Source organism: Trachemys scripta, chromosome 1, assembly GCF_013100865.1.
Source record: "Trachemys scripta elegans isolate TJP31775 chromosome 1, CAS_Tse_1.0, whole genome shotgun sequence".
Lineage (NCBI taxonomy): Eukaryota > Metazoa > Chordata > Testudines > Emydidae > Trachemys > Trachemys scripta.
The window spans coordinates 38,646,399-38,673,865 of record NC_048298.1 but is presented as its reverse complement, the minus strand read 5'-3'; the positions used below and the strand labels follow the sequence as shown (position 1 = coordinate 38,673,865).

General features: G+C 40.3%; 1 protein-coding gene across 5 annotated transcripts in view; it reads right to left on the bottom strand.

Annotated features, from left to right (window-relative positions):
- GRM8 (glutamate metabotropic receptor 8) overlaps positions 1–27,467 on the bottom strand; it is a 491,761-nt gene that overhangs the window by 231,442 nt on the left and 232,852 nt on the right. For all 5 annotated transcript variants that reach the window (XM_034767874.1, XM_034767884.1, XM_034767901.1 and 2 more), the window contains 3 exons: positions 26,647–26,782; positions 26,029–26,183; positions 25,395–25,532 (listed from right to left, as the gene is read on the bottom strand). In XM_034767874.1, coding sequence (XP_034623765.1) covers positions 25,395–25,532; positions 26,029–26,183; positions 26,647–26,782 — 429 coding nt within the window. The remainder of the gene's footprint in view (positions 1–25,394; positions 25,533–26,028; positions 26,184–26,646; positions 26,783–27,467) is intronic.

Below are 27,467 nucleotides of genomic sequence, written 5' to 3'. Positions count from 1 at the left end.
AATTGTAATGATCATTTACTATGAATTTATGTTTCTTTTTAAATATATGAGATTTGGTGTCACTGAAAGTATGTACACACGCACTATATACAGTGCACAGTTCACGGGAAGTGATAAGCTTGTTATTTTGTTTTAGTTCATATGCTAGGTAATAGGTAACATTTTCAAAAGAGCCTAAATTCCATTTTCAGAAGTGACTTAAAGGCCAGATTTTCAAAGGTATGTAGGCACATAAAGATGAAGGTAGCATATAATAGGATTTTCAAAAGTACCTAAGCCAGTTAGATGCCTAACTCCTACTGAAGTCAAAGGCAGAAAGAATCCGGCCCTTGTTATTCAAATGTACTAGGTGCCTTTCAAACAAAGGGAAAACATAGTCCCTGCTTAGGGGGACCAGATAGCAAGTCTGAAAAATCAGGACTTTTTTTGGGGGGCGGGGAGAAGGGGAATATAGTTGCGTATATAAGACAAAACCCCTGATATCAGGACAGTCCCAATAATATCAGGACATCTGGTCACCCTATCCCTACTCCAAAGACCATATAATTGAATGTTTTTTGCCCTAGCAAGATTCAAACACAGAACATTTGATACTGTAAGCTAGGAGCTTTGGTATTGATATTGATAAGTTAGCAATTATATTTCTGGTGGATGAAGTTCAAACAGTTATCTACTCATTCTTGGATCTTGTACATTCAGACAGTAAAAAAAGAAACAAACAAACCAACTACAACAAATAGCCTTTATTTTATCTCTGTTTTTAAACAAAAGCACTGTGTTTGTGTTTACTTCAGGCACAAATAGTGCCACCTGCTACTCTTAGAACCCTGACATTTGGTTCTTGTTAAATGGACTTCTATTATCAACATCTCAGTAATAAGGTATTGTACCCAAGCACTGTTACCATGGATTCTAATGCACTCAGCATTCCACAAGGATTTTAGCACAGCATAACAATTAAGCATATCTCTATGTGAACTCTTGCTAAGTCCATGGTACTATTACCGTACACCCTGAATGTTTGCTACAGCCTGTGTAAATACTATTATTATTGCTAAAAGTATTTATTAATACATTTTAATATCAAGTTGCTGTATAAGGGAATCAAATTTGCAATTCTAAACACACTGGCAGAGTTAATGGGAACTAGTCACACAGTCAAGCTACAAAGGAGAATGAGACTCAACTGATCAAACATACCCCATACGTTAGCTGGTCCTTGGTATTAGCCGCAGCATAAGAGACTAACGACATCTGTGAGTTGAAATAGGCAAAAATATGCAGCCTTCTAGATCCATCTAGGATGCTGTTTCCTCAGAGAATAGCTACAAAGAAAACTGGTGCAATGTATTCGTTTCAACTATGCATTATTGTACTTAGAAGTACACTGTGACCATATTATAGTTTATATGGTGTGTGACAGAGCAGATCTAGCCCAAAGGCCAAAGCCCTTGACAGAGGGGCATGAAAGAGCCACATCTCAATCAGCTCTAAAGAAAAAGGGAGTGATGGAGAAAAGGAGAAGCTCTTATCAGTCAAGGGAAGACCCAGTGCCTGAGGTTGAAGGGACCTATCATTGCAATGAGCAACAGGCAACATGGCACAAAACTGAACACTATAGGCCAGGCATCTGTAAGTCCATGGTGCTCTCTCAGGCCACCTCATGACTTAATAACAAATAGTTAGCGTTTATATGATGCTTTGCACTTTCAAATCACTTCACAAAGATTAATTCATCTAACTAACATGGCCTCAGGGAAGAAATAAAGAAAGGACAGTATAAGAGTCTGACTCAATCAGCATGAGAACTGTCCATTACTCATTGTTTGGAATCATAAGAGATAGGGACTAAATCCGTGTATTTGTAACGTCGACAGACCCCGGTCATCATCAGGATTGAACCTGGGACCTCTGAAGCTTGTGTACGAGCCTCTACTGCATGAGTTAAAAGCCATAGCCTTAGCCAAGGCTGTAGCAGACTCATCAATCTCTAGGTATTCTAGTGTCACTAGAGGGGGACAGAGCACCATGTCCAGCAGGCCTGGGTTACATATAGTTTTAATCAACCCCTTCACTCAGTGGGGAAGTGATAAGGGAGACAGCTGCTGGTAGGGACTGGATATGTCTGATTTAGAAAGTAAAATATCCTCTTTCTGACCTGCAAAAAAATTATTAATGAGCAGTACTCTATAATGCATGGGCTGATGTATCTATCGAACTGTGCTGGTACAAGTAATTATCTTAATAAATATCATGCCCTAAAATATTTCCATTCTGGGCATCTCTTTAGTAGCACTCTATAAATCTGCTGTCACTTTGTAATCTTGAGGGAATGCCTGCATCTTAATAATCAAATAAGTAAAGTTACATTGGAACAAATGTATGACTACAGTGCATACATTTTATATGTGCTGACTCCCAAAATGTCCTTTCTTAAGGTAGCAAAGTCTACACTGACCTGACTATGGTCTTTTCCCTACTTGGAGCTTTGAGGTCTGAACTCAGCTCTATCAATCACTGGATACTCCACTTCCACTGAAAAGCCTGCCAACTGAAATAAGTTCACATCTGTGAGGAAAACTATGCCCATCCAACTGAATAAATTCTTACTTGGGGTAACACATGAATTATGTGAATTGTGTGAACTTATCTGTTGCATAGCATGAGGACTTTGTCGCTCACTAAGCTACTGAAAAGCGATCTCTCATTTTCCCCAGGGTACGTTACAACTGTGGACCTTACTACTTAAAGAAAGAAAATTTTCCAGTGTCCATTGCATGAGAGATAGGCAGATTCTAATGTCTGGAGTAACCTGTCACAAAAAGGCTCTCCATAAATGTGAAGGGTTGGTTTTTGCTAACTGCCAAAACAAAGCAATTTTGTGTGTTTACAAACTGAAGAGAGAAGATTGAGGGATCTTCTGAACAATAAGAACATAAGAACGGCCATACTGGGTCAGACCAAAGGCCCATCTAGTCCAGTATCCTGTCGTCCGATAGTGGCTAACGCTAGGTGCCACAGAGGGAATGAACAGAACAAGTAATCATCAAGTGTCGCCCATTCCGAGCTTCTGGCAAACAGAGGCTAGGGATACCATTCTAATAGCCAGTGATGGACCTATCCTCCATGAACTTATCTAGTTCTTCTTTGAACCCTGTTATAGTTTTGGCCTTCACAACATCCTCTGGCAAGGAGTTCCACAAGTCGACTGTACATTGTGTGAAAAAAATACTTCCTTTTGTTTTAAACCTGTGCCTATTAATTTCATTTGGTGGCCCCTAGTTCTTGTGTTATGAAAAGGACTAAATAACACTTCCTTATTTACTTTCACATCAGTCATGATTTTATAGATCTCTATCATATCCCCTCTTAGTCATCTCTTTTCCAAGCTGAACAGTCCCAGTCTCATTAATCTCTCTTCAGACAGAAGCCGTTCCATACCCCTAATCATTTTTGTTGCTCTTTCCAAGTCCAATATATATTTTTTGAGATTGGCTGACCACATCTGCATGCAGTATTCAAGATGTGGGCGTACCATGGATTTATATAGAGGCAATATGATATTTTCTGTCTTATTATCTATCCCTTTCTTAATGATTCCCAATATTCTGTTCGCTTTTTTGACTGCCACTGCACATTGAATGGATGTTTTCAGAGAACTACGCACAATGATTCCAAGATCTCTTTCTTGAGTGGTAACAGCTAATTTAAAACCCCATTATTTTATATGTATAGTTGGGATTATGTTTTCCAATATGCATTACTTTGCACTTCTCAAAATGGAATTTCATCTGCCATTTTGTTTTCCCGTCACCCAGTTTTGCAAGATCCTTTTGTAGCTCTTCGCAGTCTGCCTGGTACTTAACTATCTTGAGTAGTTTTGTATCCTCTGCAAATTTTGCCACCTCACTGTTTACCCCTTTTTCCAGATCATTTATGAATATGTTGAATAGGACTGGGCCCAGTACAGACCCCCGGGGAACACCACTATTTACCTCTCTCCATTCTGAAAACTGACCACTTATTCCTACCCTTTGTTTCCTATCTTTTAACAAGTTACCATGAGAGAACCTTCTCTCTTATCCCATGACTGCTTACTTTGCTTAACAGCCTTTGGTGAGGGACCTTGTCAAAGGCTTTCTGAAAATCTAAATACACTATATCCACTGGATCTCCCTTGTTCACATGCTTTTTGACCCCCTGTAATCAGGCGCGGAATCACCCCTGCGGCGCCTCCTGCTGGTCGTCCAGGGAATTAGCTCACCAGCCTCCGGAGCACACTCTGCAGGCCAGGTGTCCCGCCTGTCATTGGCCCCCCATGTCCCTCCTGGACCCCGGTGCCCTTGGCTTAGGTGCTGCCCCCCCTAGCAGTACCTCACTCTCTCTCTGGGTCTCCCCACCCAGGAGAACCCCCACCCCCTATCCCAATGTCACCTCAGTTGTGGCTACTGCCAGTCACCATCTAGCCCCCGCGCCCTGGGGCAGACTGCAGTCTATCAGCCAATCATCCCCGGCAACAAGGGATTTGGACTGGCTGCTTTTACCCACCCTCAGGCTGCCTCTGTGCAACCCCAATGCCGTGGGGAAGTTTAGTTTTGAAATTAGACGAAGGTTTTTGACCGTCAGAGGGGTGAAATATTGGAACAGCCTTCCAAGGGAAACAGTGGGGGCGAAGGACCTGTCTGGTTTTAAGATTAAGCTAGATAAGTTTATGGAGGGAATGGTTTAATGGGATAATATGATTTTAGTCAAAGGAACAGCGTGCCATCGCTGGTAAATAGTATGATGGCCAATGAGGGTCTGGCAGGAGAATCTTGCCTACATGCTCGGGGTTCTACTGATCGCTATATTTGGGGTCGGGAAGGAATTTTCCTCCAGGGTAGATTGGCAGAGGCCCTGGAGGTTTTTCGCCTTCCTCCGCAGCATGGGGCAGGGATCACTAGCTGGAGGATTCTCTGCTAATTGAAGTCTCTAAACCACAGGATTTGGGGACTTCAACAGCAGAGTCAAGGGAAAGGGTTGGGACGGCTTTGTGGCCTGTATCATGCGGGAGGTCAGACTAGATGATCATAATGGTCCCTTCTGACCTTAAAGTCTATGAGTCTATTTGGGCCTAGGACCAGGCCCTGCAGTCTGGGGAGTTGCTGGCCTAGGGCTTACCAGCCCCAAGGCCTTTCCCCAGCCCTGCCTCTCTCTAGGTCCCCAGGTGAGCTCCCTGAAGCCAGGCCTGTCTCTCTCCTGTCAGAGAGAGTCTCCTCTGCTCTGGCTAACCTGGCCTTCTTATAAGGCTGAGGGGCTCAGTTTGGGGCGTGGCTCCAGCTGCAGCCACTTCCCCAATCAGCCGGGGTTTTGCTCCTTTTTACCCAGCCCCAGCCCTCTGCAGGGCTTTTCCAGCCCCTTCAGGGCTGGAGCAGGTGTTCACCCCGCTACACCCCCTCAAAGAATTCTAGTAGATTAGTGAGGCATGATTTCCCTTTACAAAAAACATATTGATTATTCCCCAACAAATTATGTTCATCTATGTGTCTGACAATTTTGATCTTTACTATTGTTTCAACCAGTTTGTCCAGTACTGAATTCAGGCTTACCAGCCTGTTATTGCTGCAGTCTCCTCTGGAACCCTTTTAACAATTGGCATCACGTTAGCTACTCTCCAGTCATTTGGTACAGAAGCTGATTTAAATGATAGGTTACAGATGACAGTTAGTAGCCCTGCAATTTCACATTTGAGTTCCCTCAGAACTCTTGGGTGAATACCATCTGGTTCTGGTGACTTATTACTGTTTAGTTTATCAATTTGTTCCAAAACTTCCTCTAATTACACCTCAATCTGGGACAGTTCCTCAGATCTGTCACCTAAATAGAATGGCTCAGGTTTGGGAATCTCCCTCACATCAACTGTGAAGACCGATACAAAGAATTCATTTAGTTTCTCTGCAATGGCCTTATTGTCCTTGCGTGCTCCTTTAGCATCTCGATTGTCCAGTGGCCCCACTGGTTGTGTAGCAGGCTTCCTTCTTCTGATATACTAAAATAAAATTGCTATTACTTTTTGAGTCTTTGGCTAGCTGTTCTTCAAATTCTTTTTGGGCCTTCCTAATTATTTTTTACATGTCATTTGCCAGCTTTTATGCTCCTTTCTATTAACCTCACTAGGATTTAACTACCACTTTTTAAAGAATGTCTTTTTGACTCTCCCTGCTTCTTTTACTTTGTTGTTTAGCCATGCTGGCTCTTTTTTGGTTCTCTTATTATGTTTTTTAATTTGGGGTATACTTTTATGTTGCACCTCTATTATGGTGTCTTTAAAAAGTTTCCATGCACCTTGCAGGGATTTTACTTTTGGTATTGTACCTTTTAATTTGTGTTTAACTAACCTCCTCATTTTTGTGTAGTTCCCCATTCTGAAATAAAATGCTACAGTACTGGGCCACTGTGGTGCTTTCCCCACCACAGGGATGTTAAATTTAATTATATTATGGTCACTATTACCAAGTGGTCCAGCTATATTCACCTCTTGAACCTGATCCTGGGCTCTACTTAGGACTAAATCAAGAAGTGCCTCTCCTCTTGTGGGTTCCAGGACTAGTTCCTCCTAGAAGCAGTCATTTAAGGTGTCAAGAAACTTTATCTCTGCATCCCGTCCTGAGGTGATATGTACCCAGTCAATATGGGGATGGTTGAAATCCCCCATTATTATTGATAATGCCTTAGGTTGCACTAAGAATTAAAAATAAACCAGGAAAAACATGGTTTTTTTCTGGTACATGTCTCAGTAACCGACACGTAGAATCAGAAATGCCCTTTTCGTGTAAAGGGACCTGCCGAAGTGACAATACAGTCTCTCAGAAATGCATGGTAACTCATCTTTGTGATTCAGCTACAATGATTTGTCATAGTTTTCGTGCACTATTTTTTCCTGGGGTTAACAGAACTGAGGCAAGAGGAAAGGCACCGATGCAGCAATTTTTGGTAATAAATAAAAATGCACCCAGTGTATCCCAGCCTCCCTTTGTTACAGACATAACTGGATCTAAGGGAACATATATGTATTAACTTATGTGCATTGCTACCCGTTCCCTGACATGATTCTCCTCAGTACTCTCAAGTTTTTATTTATAGGAACTGACTAAATAAACAAATTAGGTATTTTCTTATTTTAAAAATGGCTAATGATTCGTTGAGATGTAGATCTACTGACTTGAGACTTTCAAAATTAATTGGTGTATCAACTTTTTGCATGTGATTAATCATAATAATTTAAAAGTGTATAATATATATATATGTGTGTGTGTTTATATATATAATTACAGTATTATCATCATCTATGTGTATTTATTAGATATATAAACACCCACATGGGGTCCCACACTCTGGGAATATTTTATGCAATGATCATGTAAACAATTATTTTTTGTGAGCCTCAGTAACCTTCTCCCATTCCCATTATTGTGCTTTCTTCCTTAGCACTGTCTAATTCAGAAACTGTCTCTCTCTGCTGAACTGCCATACCACTTAGTGCTCCTTCTTATCATTCCTTTAAGCAAACTCCTTTTATTCGGACTTTCAGCAATGTCCTCATAATGATTTTTGTACCAAATCAAGTTAGTATCATCATTTGGTGGGGCCATATCCCCAGCTGCGGTTAACCATCACAGATTCATTGATGTCAATAGAGCCACACCAATTTACGCCAGCTAAGGATCTGGCCATTAATATGTCTGAACTAGATTATAAATTCCTTGGGCTAGAGCTCTGAGCACACTGTCAGTGCTCATTAAATACATTTTAAGAATAGAGATTTTATTTAGGGATTGATTAACCTGAAAACAAATCTGAACCATCACCCAAAATTCAAACAAACTTTTTGCTAGAAGGTCAAACTGTGGCATGTTACCATTGGCCCAAATAAAGAGCAGTGCAGTGCCACATCGCCTCATGGACAACTCAACGAGGGTATGATGGGGTGTTCACCCCATATGCAAGTGGAAGGGGTGAAGGCAGGGCCCAGGGTCCTACCATACCCTGTCCCAGAAAGGAGCAGTGGAGGTGAATTCTCCAAGCGGCACAGAAAGACTGCATGGAGTGCAGCCAATCAGAGAAGTGCTGCAGAAAGCAGCCAATCCAGGACCAGCAAACCCATATAAGACGAGTTGCAGTGCAGAATGGAGGCAGTTGCTGCTGGGAGCTCAAGGAGTGAGGACTATGTATCTAGCAGGCTGAGAGACCTGTGGTACCATGGACAGAGCAACTGCTGGTAGGAACTAGGTGAGCAAGAGGGAGCTCCTGGCTGGTTGTTGGGACTGAGTAGTTGTATGCCCTGAGGCAAGGGTGAAGAAGGTTCTGGGGCTGTGGGGAAGTGGCCCAGGGAGACAAAGCAGCATTGGGAGAAGCAAGAGGCTGCTATCTATAAGGTCTTTGGGTTGGGACCCAGAGTAGTGGACAAGCCCAAATCCCCCCCCACTCGCCACTGAGGAAGTGGCTGGATTATTAGACAGTGATACCCACCCCACTCCCAGGAAGGGGGAAATACAGATTGACCTAGTTGGAGGGCTGAGTCGTGAAGAGGAAGCGGCTGAGAGAGAAGCTGTGGGCCAGATGGGGAGCCAGAGTGATGGTGTACAAATCGCAGATGGGGGTGTTGACCTCAAACGAATCCACAGAGTGACCAGGAGGCGGCGTCAGCCCAGCGGTGAGAAGTTACCCCATGACAGAGGGACTGACCATGGGGACAATGAGAATGACCCACTATGCAGGGGAACTGTGCAGGATACATCATCTTTTATGATGCTGCCACTTGCTTCCTGCAGTGTGGCTGACAAACTTCACACCCTCAAGGTTCCTTCCCTTCCCTGTTCCCTTCAGGGAACCATGTACAAACAGTGTCTACTAATGGAACAGCCCTTGTTACTTTACTTAACTCCCTGTTACTTTACTGAGTGCAGGAACTGCAACTACAAATGGAAATTGCACAAAACTCAGGGCATGCTCACCTCCAGCCCTAGATACCCACATAAAGGCTTTTTCCAAGCTCATCCAATAAATGTTACTTGTTTTCAGTTTTAAGACATCAGTGCAATTTCCTGGTTTCATCCAGAAATGCCAGCAGAGGCATCAAACGATCATGAGAGAGATCCCCACCAGACCTCTAATCTTACAGGAAAATCAATTTGAGAAATGTCCAGACTGGCTGTTAGACCCAAGAGGTTCAGGTTTTGTAGTGACAAAATCTACAAAATTTCTGTGGTTCATCTATCAGTGAATAATTCACAGTGAATAATTTATTTAATGAATTTAGCCCTTTTCTGTTCCCAAATTGTCTGAGAGATGTTTACCATTTTCTTATTTATTATTGATTCAGAATTATTCACCAAAACGGTCTGAGTCATTTCTGATCTGCACATTGTTTTTTCTCAGTATTCAGTATCTTGAAAATCAAGCCATGTTGTCTAGTTTTGACAGGACACACATGATGTCATTTGTGTTCTTAGATCGGAGGAGCACAACTCCTAGAATCAGTTTTCAATTATGAAAATAGCTTACTGCAGACATTTTGGGCAGATGCCAACATTTTCATAGCCAAAGTGAAACTAGTAAAAATCAAAATCTGCTTTCTGTGTGAAAAAATCCACAAAAGCCTACAGAGCTCTTTGTTTTTCATATTTGCAGGTTTTGTAAGTAATTTTTTCGAAGAGAGCACTGAATTGCAACACTGATTTTATACTTTCCAAGGCAACACTTATACTATGACATTCCTAAATACTACTGTTTTTACACTCTTCAGTACCCCTTGATGACTTAACAGGAATACATCAGACTACTGAACTAGAAACAAATTCATCGGAGACAACCAAAAGCCACTGCGAAAGACAAAATAAACAAATAATTCAATAATGCCACCTTGAGGCACTGCTGCAGCTGCTGCTAGAAGTGAATTTCTCACCTCAACCTAAGAGAATACTTCTTTCTCTTTGTCTATATGAGATTCCTTAAAGAACTCCTCTGTTGAGGATATGGCACAAGAATTTTTTTTTACTAAGAGCCAAAACTGAGCAGTGAGAGTGAAATACACCCTGATGGAGATGGCCAGCACAAGAACTATGCATCACTTCAGTCCCATTTGACCCCTAAAATGGATTTTAAAAGCATTTGTATAGAGGGTCAACACATTATTATCATCATTTATTTGTACTGTGGTAGCACCTAGGAACTCCACTCATGGACCAAGACCCCATTGTGCTAGGTCCTATACAAACACAGAAGAAACACATCTTCCCTGCCCCAATGGGATTACTTACAGTTTAAGTGTCAGACAAGGGACAACATCTGATTACAGACAACAAACATAGAAGCAAAGGGGAAAATGAGGCAATATTGGTCAGCATGACAAGCAATGATCTCAGCACACCAGCTGTCTAATCACCACTGAGTTGTTATTAGGCCTCTAACCTATGGACTACTTAAATCCAATTTAAAACCTATGTTGAGTGGGACTTACGTGTTGCATAGGTCTGCAGTGGCCTTCTTCATGGAAGGGGTGAATTCCAGTGTGGGAAGTTAACAAACCCAATAATACTTTTCTTGACTACCTCCACTTTAAGAGACGTTGCAGTTGTAGAACCAAGTAACATAAGCCACCTATTGTGTATTAAAGTGCTGCTGAAGTTATTAACAGTATAAGCACATTACCTTCTTATAATGTCACTTTAATAAATCTGAAAGTGAGTTACTCTTTGCAAGATATGAAACATATGATGTCAGAAGAGTAGCTGTTCTTATCTAAGTGGCAGACTGCATTACACAGGCACTTCAAAGTCTTATTTTGTTTACCTCCTGGGTTTCTCTCATCACTGGGTAAAGTGACCACAGCTGGGAACACAAAACCATCATCTTAGAATCTATTAATATTATAATGAATGTGGCAGTCCAAAGTAGCACTTGAAAATGCACATCCACTGGGAACTTTTTGTGTAGTCCACTAAAATGCTACATACTGAACTATTTTTGGTGTCATCTAAACCCAATATTCTCAAACTCTCTGCTGTCACATGGTGTTGGCTCTTCTCCTTATTTCCAGCTATTAAATTGCATTAAATGAAGCTAAAATACATTAAATATTTTTCTGATATTACCCTTCCATAGAGGCAATTGCTGTAGTTCCCAGGGGGATGTTATGTGATCACAAGTGGGCCAGGAGAGGGCCTGCTGAATTAGCAGAGTGGTGATCCATATAATCATGAATGGCAGGAGATGGTGTTGACAAGACAATCTCTCTACTAACATGTAGCCCACACCATGAGAAAGTTTGACAAAATAAATAACATAAATCTTGATGATAACGTGCTGGAGAATAGTCCCCATATAGCTAATGAAGTAAAATTATGGCTAAATACACCCTTCTTTATACAAAACCTGGGTTGGGGAATGAACTGTATCCTAATTCATAAGCTGGGCATGAGATAGTTAGACAGGCCCTGACCAGCTACAAATGGGATTGCAAGTTCCACTATGGCCATCCTAAATCTATGTACATTGAATCTGTGTAATCATCAACCCAGTAGACACCTCACACATTTCCCCGGGATTCTGACTTGAGGGCACCCAGGAACTTCCAATCTGAGCTTTTCTATTGAGACTCTACTATCATGTTTCAGTTGCTAAGTAGTTTAAAGCTTAAGTTGCCCATTTCAAATGTTTTATTCAAATATTATTCGGAACAATTTTTGAAATATTGAAGAATAGTTTATTAGTGACCCATTGGGGCCAAATTCTGATACCCTTTCTCATATTGAGTAACACTTTAGAATGCCTTACTTTTCGAAAGGCTTTTGATACTGTTTCACATGACTTTCTCATAAATAAAGTAGGGAAATATAGCCTAGAGATGAACCTACTAAAAGGTGGGTGCACAGCTGGTTGGAAAACCATACTCAGTGAGTAGTTATCTATGGTTCACATTCAAGTTGGAAGAGCGTATCGAGTAGGATCCCACAGGGATATGTCCTGGGTAATTTTTTTTATAATTTCATAAATGATTTGGATAATAGCATAGAGAGTAGTTTGTAGACAATACCAAGCTGGGAGGGGTTGCAAGCACTTTGGAGGACAGAATTAGAATTCAGAATGATCTGGACAAACTGGATAAATGGTCTAAAATGAAAAGGATGAAATTCAATAAGGACAAATGCAAAACACTATATGGAGGAAGGACCTGTCAACTGCACAAATACAAAATGGGAAATGACTGCTTAGGAACAAGTTCTTCAGAAAAGGATCTGGGAGTTGTAATGGATCACAAACTAAATATTAGTCAATAATGTGATAGTTGCAAAAAAGCAAACATCATTCTGGGATGTATTAGTGGGAATGTTGTAAGAAAGGCATGAGAAATAATTCTTCCACTTTACTCAGCAATGAAAAGGGCTCAACTAGAGTATTGTGTCAAGTTCTGGGCACCACACCTCAGGGCAGATGTGCACAAATTTGAGAAAGTCTAAAGGAGAGCAACAAAAATTATTAAAGGTCTTAAAAGCATGACCTACGAGGAAAGATTGGAAAAAATTAGTTTGTTTAGTCTGGTGAAGAGAAGACTGATTGGGGAAATTATTATAGTCTTCATGTACATAAAGACTTGTTATAAAGAGGAGGGTGATACATTGTTCTCCTTAACCATGGAGAACAGGACAAAAGATGGGCTTCAATTGCAGCTAAGGAGATTTAGGTTAGACAGTAGGATAAACTTCCTAACTGTAAGGGTAGTTAAGCACTGGAACAAATTACCTAGGGAAGTTGTGGAATTGTCATCAATGGATGTTTTAAGAACAGGTTAGATTAACACCTCTAAGGGATGGTCTAGAAAATACTTAGTCCTGCCTCAGGGGATAGGACTAGATAACCTATCAAGGTCCCTTCCAATCCTACATTTTTATGATTCTATACACACTGTCCCACTGATTTTAATGAGACTGCTCATGCAGTAAAGTGCTACTCATCATGAGGGCTAGAAAACATGTATTGCTGTTTACAAAGGACCATTGTGAACACTTCACCCTTATGGGTGAGTAATTACTCATCAGTTCAGTCTCATTGAAGTCTGTACTAAATATTATTACAAGTGTAATTTAAATATGGATATTCTTTGGATATCAGTGGTATCTAAAATGAAACATAAATCTGAATATAGAAAAAAGTTTGCTTTCAAAATGTCAAGAAAAATAGGTAATAAGAAGCTTAAAGAATTATCTTTTTTCTTTAGTTCATAATATTTTTTAGAGTAGTTGACATCCTACAAGTAAAACATTGTTTAATAAAGAGAATGTTGTACAGTATGAAGCAACAGAGGGTCCTGTGGCATCTTTAAGACTAACAGAAATATTGAGATCATAAGTTTCATGGGTAAGAACCTCACTTCTTCAGATGCAAGTCTAGGTAAGCACACTATTTTGATGGCTGTATGATTAACCCTTATTCTAAGGGTGTAGCTAGCAGGTTGGGTGGTATGTAATGAATACATAATAAACATAATATTTTATATATACACTGGAACCTGGAATTCTTGGACAATACCATGTAAATATATGAAACTAAATAGTATAACAGTTTAACAGTTCCTCTCACGTGGCTAGATTGTGATCCTGACTATGTACCCCCACAGAGGAGAAATACAGAGTAAGAATCCTCCTTAAACCTTACAGATATTGTTACCTTGGGTTTCTCATAACCCAAAGCAGTGATAACTTAACTGTTTCTTTCCAGGCAGTGTCAGGAATAAATCAATGGGGGGCACAGCTCATCTGTCTGATAAGTAATTGATACAAACCAGAAGTACTGTCATCTAAAACTACTTTTTTAATAGATCTCAACACACACACACATGTTGTCATGGTAGGGTTAGAGCATTTCAAAACTTTTATAGTTACCCAAGTTAAGAAATGGTTCCAAGGGATCAGCAGCCAGGCTTCTGGAGGGTCCTGCCTTCTGGCTAGCTGCTGGGGAACTTAGCTATCAAATCCTTGCCCAAAGAAAGCTTCCTTGGACTGCTCCAAAGCATATTCTTTCACCTAATCTTTTATAGCTAACTTCAAACAAAGCGCACAACCTGTAGTGACTCCTAGTGCATCACCAATTCTAATTTTAGCAAAACTACTCATCTCTTATCATCAAAACATTTCTAATGATAGCAACAACATGTCAGGGCACTTAAAACCAACATGGCTATTCACTCACTCTCTTCCATACTTGTTAACTTTCTGTCCCATCCTCCCATTCTGATTAACAAACTGCAGGTATGCATGCAGCTGTCGGACCTTGCCTCACAAAGTCCTAAGATTTTCCTAGCTATGTGATGTTTGGTTTTTCAGCTGGCAGTGGCTGAACATATAAAATGGCTGATGCAGTACTGTCAAATTCTGGGTTACGTGCAGGAATGTCAAATTCTGGGGTACGTCTACACTGCAACAACACACCTGTGGCTGGCCCATGTCAGCTGATTCAGGCTCACAGGGCTCAGGTTGTGGGGCTATAAAATTACAGCATAGATGTCCAGGTTCAGGGTGGAGCCCGAGCTCTGAGACCCCAGGCCCCAACATCTACACTGCAATTTTATAGCCCCACAGCCTGAGCCCCGTGAGTCTGAGTCATCTGACATAGGCTAGCCTCAGGTGTTTTATTGCAGAGTCAACATACCCTGTGTGGACTATCTGAACCTTGGGTCCAGGCATGAAGGAGTAAATTGTAGTTATTCCAGAGGGATGGGTAGAAAGTGTGTGAAGATGGGTTGGGAATGGTCTGGGACAGGGGCTCCTTCCCTTCTATTAGCACCTGGTCAGAGTAGCTGAGAGCATGCTGGAGGTGAGGGAGCAATTTACTACTTATCCCCAGGAACAAGGAGTGAGAAAGGGAGGCATTGTGAGATGTGTCTGAATTACAATGCTTCCCAGGGCCATGCCTGAGATGTTACACTTACAGCCTTTGCTCAGCGCTGTGCTTAAAGTAACAATTGGCCTAGCTTTCACCAGTCTTGCAGACTAGCTCTGAAGAGAACAGCTGGAATCAAGCATTCCTGTCTTTATGAAGTACTGTATACATGCATGTTCCAAGTATTCAAGCCACAATTTGTCATTAAGAATATCAGTTTTAAATTGGTAAGATCAGCTGTTTTCCAAATGCTTGTGTAATGGGGCATGGCTCATAACGGGGAAATTACAAATCTAAAAATGCTATGTTTACTAACAGGCTTGAATTCTTGGTCCTGAATACAAATTGCACAGAAAGAAACAGCAACCCTTTGTTTTGTTTTAACATATTAGAATAAAACTTTTTGAAATGTTATTTGTAACTGAATCTGAGGCTTGAATACTGTGTCTTACAATGAATATATATTGGACCAAGCCTAAGCAACCTTTTTCCAAATAGCCCCATGCACTATAGTGCCAAAAAGGGGGCCAGTAAAGTGTGGGCTGAATACTGAGGTCTGTAAATGTTCAGCATTTCATAGAAATCATAGAATATCAGGATTAGAAGGTACCTCAGAAGGTTATCTAGTCCAACCCCCTGCTCAAAGCAGGACCAATCCCCAGACAGATTTTTGCCCCAGATCCCTAAGTGGCCCTTAAGGACTGAACTCACAACACTGGGTTTAGCAGGCCAATGCTCAAACTGCTGAGCTATCCCTCCCCCCTTCTCAGGGCATCATGTTGTACTGAACTCACACTAGCAGTCCCTGGTATTAAATATTACTCAACATGGGTAAGGTTTGCACAATCATGCTCAGGATTTGCCACTCAGGGCAGAGGCTTTGCTGATGTACTGTTTGTGACTGACTTGTGTCAAATATACATTTACTGTGGAACAAGCATGTTCTCATTTAATATGGTATATTTCAAAGTATTCTGTTCTATTAAGGCTTTTATAGAAGAGAGATGATGAAAACCTAAGTATCTGAATTCTGCTGTTTAACTTCTCACCATCATGAGAGAAAACCAGCTAAACAAACATTCTGATCTGAAATGGGGCACAGGGGAGTCCACATTACAATCCTTTTTTTATTTTGACAGACTGCCACGTTCTTAAATGTCAGCCTTCACAGTTGGATAGCAATTTTTCATCTGGAGTTTACTGCCCAGGCTTCTGAAATTGGGAGCCAGACAACATCTGCCAACCTGGTGAATTTATGACCCAAAATATAATGCAGTAAACAGATTAGGCTCTAATTAGATTATCAGAAGGGTTGGCAGGGCCACCTGGGACATGATCTGTTGTAGAAAAGGCAAAGTTAAATGCTCTCCAGCTCTATACATTACTTAAGGATACATTTTACATTAGTCATTTGATTTAGTGTTACATTAGGCAGCATGGGACCTCTGCACCCTAAGTGCCTCTGTCTAACACCTATTTTTTAAAAAGTCTGAGATAATATCAAAACAAGAGTAGCAGGCAGTTCAGATGAATCCAACAAATACCCCAAATAGCACCCCCCAAAATCCTGCTTATTGCAATAGGGTGATAGCTATGACGACTATAATTTAGTATTACTTCACAGCACACAAAGGTGCAATAGACATTTTTCAGAAAAATACAGAAAGAGAGGTCCTATCTACAAAGAACTTACAATCTGAATGTCAGACATGATACCCAAGAGTATGACAAAGAATAGCAGAGCAGGAGGAGTAAGGGCAGATACAAAAAATGATAATATTAGCCAGGCACAGAGTGAAGTCAGGCAAAACCGGGAAGCCTGTGCACCATCCTTCTGTATGCCAGAAAGCTGAGAGGGAGAACTTCCTGAGCCATAATGCCTCTTGAGCAAGACCACTGTGCAAGTTGCACACAATTTAGTCCTCCCTGAGCGACTATATGGTGCTTTTCACATTCTGGGTGGTTTTCATTCCATTGTAAAGCATAATTAAGAAGAGTACATTAAATAGGATTGGAGCTATTACCCAAGTTAAATAGGCAGCAACTGTGCACTAAGAAGGTTTACATTCTGTTAGTGAACTTTCTAATGTGTCCTACAAATTTCTCAGATCATGGCTCAGGACTGTGATATCAATGAGTAAATCTGTTTCTTTTCTATTAATATTTTCAGGTTGCAATTGCATTCAAAAAGAACTTAGTTAAAAGCAAGGAAATTTAACTAATGCATGTCTAAAGTTCACAAATATGCAATAAATAGATTTAAAATCTATTATACTGCACTGTGAATTTTCAGTGAAACAAATAACCCAGTTTGATAGAGCAAATTCAAATTTGCCTAATTTGCACAGGTCTCTATATGCTTCTGGAATCTTTTCTCCCATCTCTATTTTTAGCAGTGCAGTCAGTCATTATAGGTATTTAAAGGCTGATTAGGTTTGCAGAATAGTTAAACAAAATACTAACTGTACAGAAACAGAAAGATACTTCTTCTCTAACAGTAAAAGTTATGCATGAAAGAACCCTTTTAATTAACATTGCTGTTGAGATATGTATTAGAGAATCAGATTTCCCTGTTCAAAAAGACTTAAAGTACTATGTTAAATGCAGGCCTGGACGGGACATTATGGGGCAAATTCAGACCTTGAATCTCAATGGAGTTGAAACCTCTTATGTCATGTATGAATTTGGCTCTACAATTCGATCCATTGAAACATAATACACTGCCTTTTACATTAGCCTACATTAAATTGCTGGATATATGAACTAATGGTTTCAGTTAAAGTAATAACCTTGACAAACTTCTGTCCATCCCTAGAACTCAGTCAAGTCTAAACATCAATTTCAGTTAACCCCAATCCCTTACCTCAGCCCTTTCAACCTTTAATGGTAGTATCCTCTGCTGTTGCACTTCGCATCTTCCTCATTAGTGACTCCCAGGATAGCCAACCCCGAGCATTCAAAAATCATGAGACAGGTCCCGCAAAATCACGAGATTGGATTAAAAATTGTAAGATTAAAAATAATAAAATGTGGATCTTTTTATTGCCTTCTGGGTTTGGGTCCTTTAAATTCATGTTTTCAAGCTTCATCAGCCACCATGGCTGCTAGAAACTTTTTTTTTTAAATGAAAGCTGAGATTTTCAAATAATAACATGACTCCAGGAGCCCAGGTTTTAAGCAAAATATTAAATTTCATGACACTTACCATTAAATTGGCAACATCAGACATCTCACAATACACATTGCTCCCAAGTTGTCCTAAGTCTTCAGTTACCTGGGACTTCTTCATAAACCTGTAGCCTTCCAGGTATTTTGGTTGGAAAAGCTCCAGATTGTAGTATTCAAAAGTGGGGCAATAGGCCGATTACCTCTGCCACTTTCTGCTACTGTTGTGGGGAGGCACAAAGCTTTCCTCCTGAAGGATGTGGGTAAGAGGAGGGTCTCAAAGCCTCTCTACCCTAAAAAAGATAACCTGTTTAAAGTTACATTTTGAGATCTATCAGTTAGCCAGTTTTTAATCCATTTAATGGGTCCCATGTTAATTTTATTAACATCTATTTAGCATTCAATCTATTTAGCATAAAAAAAGAAAAGGGTAAGGGGTGACTTTATTGCAGTCTACAAATACCTATGTTGGGAAGTTCTGTGACTTGTGCTACACTAAAGATGAGACTAGATGATCACAATGGTCCTTTCTGGCCATAGAATCTATGAGCACATTGAGTCTCTCTCTAGAAGGCAGTTTCTCTAATTCTTTAATCATTCTCATGGCTCTTCTCTGAACGCTTTCCAATTTATCAACATCCTTCTTGAATTGTGGACACCACACATAATATTCTAACAGCAGTCACACCAGTGCCAAACACAGAGGTAAAATAATCTCTCTACTCCTTGAGATCCCCCTATTTATGCATCCAAGGATCTCATTAGCCCTTTTGGCCACAGCATTACACTGGAAGCTTATGTTCAGCTGATTATATACCACAACATTCAGAGTGATTGCTTCCCAGAATAGAGTCCCCCATCCTGTAAGTACAGCCTACATTATTTGTTCCTAGATACATACATTTACATTTAGCCATATTGAAATGCATATTGTTTGCTTGCACCTTGGATTACCAAGCACTCAGTTTACCAAGCACCCTGGATTACCAAGCAATCCAGATCGCTCTGTTTCAGTGACCTGTCTTCTTTATCATTTACCACTCCCCAATCATCTGCAAACTTTCAGTGATGATTTTATTTTTCTACCAGGTAATTGATAAAGATGTTAAATAGTGTAGGGCCAAGAACTAGTCCCTATGGGATCTCACTAAATGAGGATTTCCCGTTTACAATTACATTTTAGAACCATGCCGTTAGCCAGTTTTTAATCCATTTAATGTGTGCCATGTTAACTTTATATCTTTCTAGGTTTTTAATCAAAATATGATGTGGTACCAAGTCAAATGCCTTACAGAAATTTAATTATATTATGACAACATTATTACCTTTATCAACCAAACTAGTAATCTCAGAGAGAAAAAAAAAGATATCAAGTTAGTTTGACAGAATCTATTTTCCATAAACCTATGTTGACTGGTTTTCATTATATTACCCTCCTTTAATGCTTTATTAATTGACTCCCATATCAGCCTCTCCGTTATCTTGCCCAAGATCAGTTTCAGACAGACAGGCCTATAATTTTCCAGATCATCCCATTTACACTTTTTAAATATTGGCAGAACATGAGATTTTCCCCTGTCTTCTGGAACAGCCCCAGTGTTCCAATACTTCTTAAAAATCAGCATTAATGGTCCATACACTTCCTCAGCCAGCTCTTTTACAACTCTTGGATGCAAGTTATACAGTCTTGCTTATTTATAAGTGCTATTTTTAGTAGCTGCTGTTTAACATTGTCTAGTGGAACGGAAATAATGTTATCATATAATGTGACCATATCATCTGTTTTTTCCCAAATACAGAACAGAAATATTAATTGATCACTTCTGTCTTTTCTGCATTAGTATTGATAATGATAGAGGAGCTTTCCCTCATTCCACCCTCGCAAATAAGACTCTTATGTGTAGGAAAAACAGCTGCCAAGCTTCTCTGACAGAATCTTCCCTTCCAAAATATTGACTTGCTGGGAAAGAAAAGCTTTGCTACCTTAATGAATATGCAAAATGGTCTCCAGATAGCCTTCATGTGTGGGTCAAAACTGTGAATTGCACAACTCCTGCACATGAAATTACAGCAACAGAAAGAACCATCTTTATGCATGACTTTTCGTTCTTTCTTTGAAAGGATTTATGGATAACTTTGTAATTATTGTTTCATCCATACTAAGTTAATGGTCTGATTTGATAACTTTTTATTCCAGGAAGGTTTTTAGAAAAACAACCTCATATCCTTCAATATACCATTCTAGTCACTATCACTTGATTTATACATACAAACACTTAGTCCTGTTGCTAAAGTTAATAGTAAGAACACACAACTATTTTTTGCAGTATCTAGGTGAATGATTGCTGAATGTGAGGTGGCCAAAAAAGGGCAGTATATTATCAGGAAAACTCCACTAATTTCACTCAGCTCAGACGCCTAAAATGTTTAAAAGGTAAGAAAACAATAACAAACATGAATAAATAGTGAACTGCATCTGAAAACAAAGGCTACTTTTTAAAAATGCAATTGTTATTAAACAGAGTATGATCTAGTGAACCATAACTATAATTAATAAGAATTAATATTATTAGAGCCCTGAGGGAGGCAGGAAGCAGTCTGAGTGGTATATAGTCTTTTTAAATATCCTCTCTCTAGATCTGAATGGACATCTGATTTTTCAGTTTGCTGCCAATTCTGAAAATAATCCACAATAATTTGTTTTGAGTCAAACAATCAAATTTCTTTGGAATTTTCAGCAACTTGAAAAAGTTTTAAAAAATTAATTTTAGGTCAAGCAAAACACATTGTTTGACCCAAAAAATTTTGTTCCCAGGCATTTAATGAAGGTCTACATTCACAAAATAGGAGAACAGGCGGTAAAGGAAGAGCCTCCTTCACCTTCTTATAATCTGTAGCACAGTAGTTAGGATGCTCACCTAGGAAATGAGACACCCAGCTCCAAATCCCCACTCTAAAGCAGGGATCTGAAGCCAGGTGTCCCCCTTTTCAGATGGGGAGGGGGTGCCCGAACCATCAGGCTATTAGCTATTCTAGAACAGGTTTCTCAGTCTTTCCTGGTGCAGTTGTTCCATTTTGTATTAATAATTTAATAGGCATTGGAGCAGGGATTCAAACCTATGTATCCCACATCCTGGGTGAGTACCCTAACTAGGGGGCTACATTTTATGGGGTAGGGGGCACCTCATCCCCTCCTCCTCCTCCTGGTTCCATTTTGTGAATGTTGCCTAAGTCCCTTTGTGAATCTAGCGCTCGCCAATGTTCCCTCTAATTTTTTCCATCCATGTGCGGAATACATTTTGTTATGTGCACTGAGGTATGGCGGATGTGCGCCACCAGTAGAAACAAAAAACCTAGATATAATATATATTTTTAAAAAGTTACCATGGGGATAATTACTTCAGCTAGGACAGGTTAGCATTTTAGAACTCACTACTCAAAGAATTAAATTTAAGTGTAAGAGAAATAAAAATTATGAAATGCATAGATCAGTCAAAAAACTAAAATAACACACTTTGAAAGAATAAAATTACAGAGAATATATGTGCATTGCAAGAAGTACCAAGAAGTAACAACAACAATAATACAAGTATATGTTGGGAGGTAAGTGTGAAAGAGACAGAGAGTGTGTGTGTGAGAGAGAGAGAGTGTGTGTGTGTGTGTGTGTGTGTGAGACAGAGAGATAGACAGACAGCGTGTGTGCTGGCTGCTGGGGAGGTTTCTGAGAGACACTGTGCACTGTCTCTTTAAGGCACTCACTGAAAGCTCTCCTGCTCCGTCCTGACCTCTGTCTCTCCTCCCCGACTCTGCGGAGATGGGGTGCATGGGCTGGGGGGAGGAGGGGGAAAGAAAGAGAGAGTGTGTGTGCTGGCTGCTGGAGAAGTCTCAGAGGCTGGGCACTCACTCACCTAAAAAGCTGGTTCAGACCTCAGACCACAGCAGCTCACTCCTGCTCTGAGTCCTAAGCCAGGCTGTCCTGTCTCCCCTGCTTTGCAGAGATGAGGTACAGAGGCAGGGGGAGGAGGACATCCTGACAATCAGCACTCCCCTCCCACCTGCTCTGCACAGCCAGCAGGAAGGTCCCAGAAGCGGCTGCAGGAGCAACGTGGCTGCAAAGCAGCGGGGGGTAAGGACACCTGAACACACCCTGCCAGATGTGTGCAGCTCTGCTAATCAAGTGCGTGGCACTTGAATCACTCCTGGGTGACCGCCCAACTGCACAGCTTAGAGGGAACACAGCTCCAACAATTTGGCTGAAACTATGTAGTGAATGTGTGTCAAATTTGCGATTACTTTGGAGTTAGCCAAAACTGCATTTTTTGTTGAATAAACTATTTGTCTGAAATATTTCACCCAGCTCTATACACCACAATTGTTATGTAGGGAAAATCCTAATCAGGAAAACTGTTCCAATGGTAGAAACCTGGTGAATCCAGTTTGTCTTTTTCTGGGTTACAGTTGAGTTTTTTTCACTCTGAAGTGGTTTCTATTAACTTCATGGATCATACTATTTGGATTTGGATTAGATTGGCAGAGGCCTTGGTAGCAGACTGATGTAATATAAATCTGAAGCCTTATTTGAATTCCATCCAGTTTCACTCACTCTAGAGTCCTGGGTGCCGACTTCGTGGGTACTCCGGGATGGAGCACCGACAGAAAAAAAAACAGCAGATGCTGAGCACCCAAACAGATGATTGGCCTCACCAATCAGTGCCTCTCCCTCCCTCCCAGTGCCTACTGCCTGCCGCAGATCAGCTCAGAGAGGGAGGAGAGAGGATGGGGCATGCCTGGGGGAGGGGTAGAATGGGGCAGGAAGAGTGGTGTGCAGTGGAGGCGGGAAGAGGCGGGGCAGGGATGGGGTCTTGAGGGAAGGAATGGAGTGGGGGCAGGGCCTGGGTCAGAGCAGGGGTCAAGCACCCCCTGGTACATTAGAAAGACGGTGTCTCTGTCTCTAGGTACTTCAGGCTGTGAGCTGATAACAGGGCCAAACCCCACTTGGGTTGTTAAAATAGTGTGGGAACATTTATTTCATTATTGGTGGAGAATATAGATGCTTCCCCTCAGAAGAACAAAGCACTCACATCTCTTAAAAGAGAGAATGATCAAAGGTCTGATAGCAAAACCATCTTCTGATAAACTTGACACGTATCATCCTGCCGGTAAACTTCTTTGTTGAGGAAGATTATTGAGAGGGTTGTGTGGAGGCATCACTGGCTATATCTAGAGCCCTCAGATTTACTTGACCCATCCCTTTCAATGTAGCACTGGGCATTGGCGTGGCACAGAGACTGGGCTGGTCCCTTTGGTGAATAGTAGACAGAGATCACATATGTACAGCCTACATTTGCAATATGGCAAACTGCAGCTGCATCTGCTTATCTCAAATTTGAAGGGACAGCTAGCAGAAAAACAAGAGGGGGAAAGTTTCTATCGAAGGCAAGACCAATGTGAACAGGGAATAGTTCCAAAGGGAAGAAACTGAAATCCTAACTTTGGGCTGGGGGAGGAGGGACAAGGGATCTAGGTAAAAGCTATCCAAAGATTTTCAAAATTGAAGTTTTGCAAAAGTTGTGTTCATATATTTTCCTTTGATATTCTGATTCTAAAATAAAACTTGGTTTAAGACATTAGCTGCTTTTACTGCTTTAACATTTACCACCATTGTATCAGAACACACTTGACCATGAGGTATTGTTAACACATCTCTGGACCTGAAAAGGCTTAGATGAAGTCATGCTTCAGGTACTCTATTCTTTAGTTTCTGAGAGGACCTAGAATATAGTAATGTGCTATGATTCATTCCCTCAAGAGCTCTCTTATGGGGAGTAACACAAGATTCTAGTCTGTCATACTTTTTCTGCATTGTGCATGGGAGGCCATAATGAGACAATGAAATAGTGTGGGCTGCAGTGCCACCAGGAAGCTGTTCTGTGACTCATCAGATCCAGATGGACTGGTCATTCAGCATTCCCAGTGTCTGGCCAAAGAGGAGATTTCTGCCCCTTGATATGTATAACCAGGAGTTATAACTAAAAATGTCCATAATCTAGGGGCCCTGTTAGATCTTTGTCTGTTTCAGGATGCGCAGACAATATTGGTGTCCAAGGATACTGCATTCCACCTTTTGCTTAGGAGGGGGAGGGATAGCTCAGTGGTTTGAGCATTGGCCTGCTAAATCCAGACTTGTGAGTTCAATCCTTGAGGGGGCCACTTAGGGAGCTGGGGCAAAATCAGTACTTGGTCCTGCTAGTGAAGGCAGGGGGCTGGACTTGATGACTTTTCAAGGTCCCTTTCAGTTCTAGGAGATGGGATATCTCCATTAATTTTAAAAAAGAGCAATTCTGTTAGAATGCAGAATGTGAGGGGTACTGTAGCAATAATTTACACATGGAGCACATGACAATTGTGCTCCATAAACTGCACTGGCTCCCAATTTGTTTCCATTTGGATTTATAAAGACATGGATAGCCTGTATCCTGTGCATCTCAGAGACCAACTTGTGGTGCTTCAAATTCATAAATGTGATGAGCTGGGACACCTGAGCTAATAGTCCCTGGTTAAAATTAGAATCATGCACTAGATGCATCAAGTTTTTTGTTCAGTGTTCACAAGAGTATATCAGAGAATGACCATTTCCTTCCCACAGGGAGCTTTTTATTCAGTTCTTATTCAGTCCTTAAACACAGTATATAAACTGAGTAAGGACTTCAGGATCTGACCAAGAGTGAATAAGACAAGTAATCTTACTCATAGCTTACATGTGTCAAGCGCGAAAAGAACATCAGTTTTGTCTTCATTTTCATTAAGAGCATAGGTAGACATATATATATTGTTTGAAACAGTATATATTTGAAACAGTAGTTCAGTGAAAAATAAGACCAAGTCTGAACTTCAGTTCAAATATTCAAACCTGAACCATCTTTAGCTAAATTAAATACCCATTTTTGCTCCCCAACAGGCCTCCTTTTGCCTTTGCTGAAACTCATCACATTTTCTTTGCAGGTGTAGCAATCGCTGCTGGTGCAGTCTTCAAATCTTGTAAGTTCCACAGGATAAAAGATATGGTGCTCTCTTAAAGTGAGACATGTTATAAGGCTGGCTAACAAACATGTGACTAAAGCAACACCCTAATAAGAGTTTGCAGACTCCGGTATAGACAAGAAGGTATTAGAATTTATATTTCAAGGTGGAATGAGATTGGTATAAGAATACAATGAAAGCAACCACTCAAGGGACCAAGCAAGTTTCTTACCAGTCTGTCCTGTAATGGATTACAAAGAATTTGAAGAAAATTTTTTATTCTAGTGTGTTACCTGTGCATTTCTTGATATTGCTGTTTCTTTTTCCATGTGATCCTAACTTGCATCCAAAATTCTCCTCCCAAAATTCTGCAAACCACACATTTCTTCGATTATTAGCAAGGGTACGGCTCCGAAAATATCTATCGAATCCTAAAATTAAACAAAAAATTTAAAAAAACATAAAAATATAACACGGATGCAGAAGAATATATTTATAAGTTTTTGGTGGATCTGTTTGGATTGCATAACAAGAATGCAATGCATATCTTGTGATATAAACTACCTGAATACAGATTTTTTTAAAAGAATGAAGTGGTATTTGGGAAATAAAAATAACTACATTTGCTATTAATATTTGTTTTAGAAAAAATGTTCTTGAAACTGCTATAACAATTATTTGATGAAACCAAATCGATAATGCTGCTGTGAAATACTATAGCTGAAGAAAATGCAATGCAGGTGGTCAATAAACTCTCCAATTCAACATCAATATACTGTAAAGGCCCAATCTTGCAAGGTGCCAAGTGCCCTCAATTCCCATGGAGTCTGCATTGCATTCAATACCACATGAAGTAAATGGGAGATTCTCATCAACTAAATATAAATCTTAAAGTGTGTCTTTTGTGTCATTACTATAAGTTCTTACCATCGATAGAAGCTCTTTTGGGCAGAATGGTGACTGCTCCTTCTGCAATCTCTTCCTGTTGGTAAACAGGTGAAATTTTTGACCCCCAACTATCTGAGCCAATCCAAAGAAAATGTCCAGTTTGATTAGTTTTTTTGGCTGCTTCTAATATTCGCCTGCAAATAAACAAACAACTAATTAGATATAACGCATTTACCAAGAAATGTTACTGACTAGAGTCCCCCTGCAGCATTGGTTCTGGCTATACATAAATAGCCTGTCTTTAACCAATTAGTCAATTGTTCTGACAGTCTAAAGCATATTTCTCAAAAGACACAGAGTTCAGCACTCAAGCTACAGTACTGTAAATATTAATTTGCCTCATCCTTACCCTTAAACATATTATTCTGTCTATCATTCTTATATGTTTCATCTCTTTCAGTCCTCAAGTTACAATATACAGCATTTTCAGGCTTAGTAACTAAAGTTTTGGGGTCTCTGTGGAGCAGTGACATAGCATATGGCATAATGGCAACCTTACATTAGATTGAAATCTGTTAGGAAATCAGACATGGGCTACCAGAAAGGGACTTTCTGCAAAGAGGTGACTTCAACATAAAAAATTAAGAAAACAAGCACCTAATATCATCCTCGTTTGCAAACATGATCACTGCTCGAGCATTAGGAGTTTCCAACAAGCGCTTGATGATCTTGTCAAATTCTCCCAGTCTTGGTTCACGGGGGATTTTTAGCGACTGAGCGATGCAAACGCCACCTGCATGTGCGCGCACACAAAAAAAAGCAAAACTAATTAACTGAGGTGAAACTCTGAACTGTTTATTAATATTTAACTTAATAAACCTATGGCAAAACAGACAAGGAAAACAAGATACCAGTTTGATTGGAGGAAACAGTTCAGCCAAAAAAATTATCATGTCCAGAGGGAGTGTCTAACTCTTCTAACCACTTGCAAAAATCCGCAATGATTCCATGCAACTCAAAGCTTAAACATGATGACACCTGGTGCAAGTTACCTATGTGTTTGTCATTCACTGTATCCAAAACTTAAAAGAAATATCAGGCCAGATCCTCAACTGGGGTAAATCGGCATAGCAGTGATTTACACCTCTTGAGAATTTGGCTTGTCATTTTGTCACAGGATTACATTTAGTCTAGAAAATACCTGTGGGTTGACAGTTAACCTGCCATCAAAACTTCTTTTCCAGCGGTGGGTAAGCAGGACAATGATTAACAGTAAATATTGTGGTTAGAGGAATGAGATAGCAAACTTGTAATCCTTTCATGGGAACCATACACTGAATTTTTCCAATTGCTATTACAGCATTTTTAATTAAGTTGTCTTAATCATTTAACCATCTGGGTTGTCAATAAAAAGTCTAAATTACTAATGGCTGAATAAACACAAACTCAGAGGCAATATTTATGTTTTTTTCCGTGAC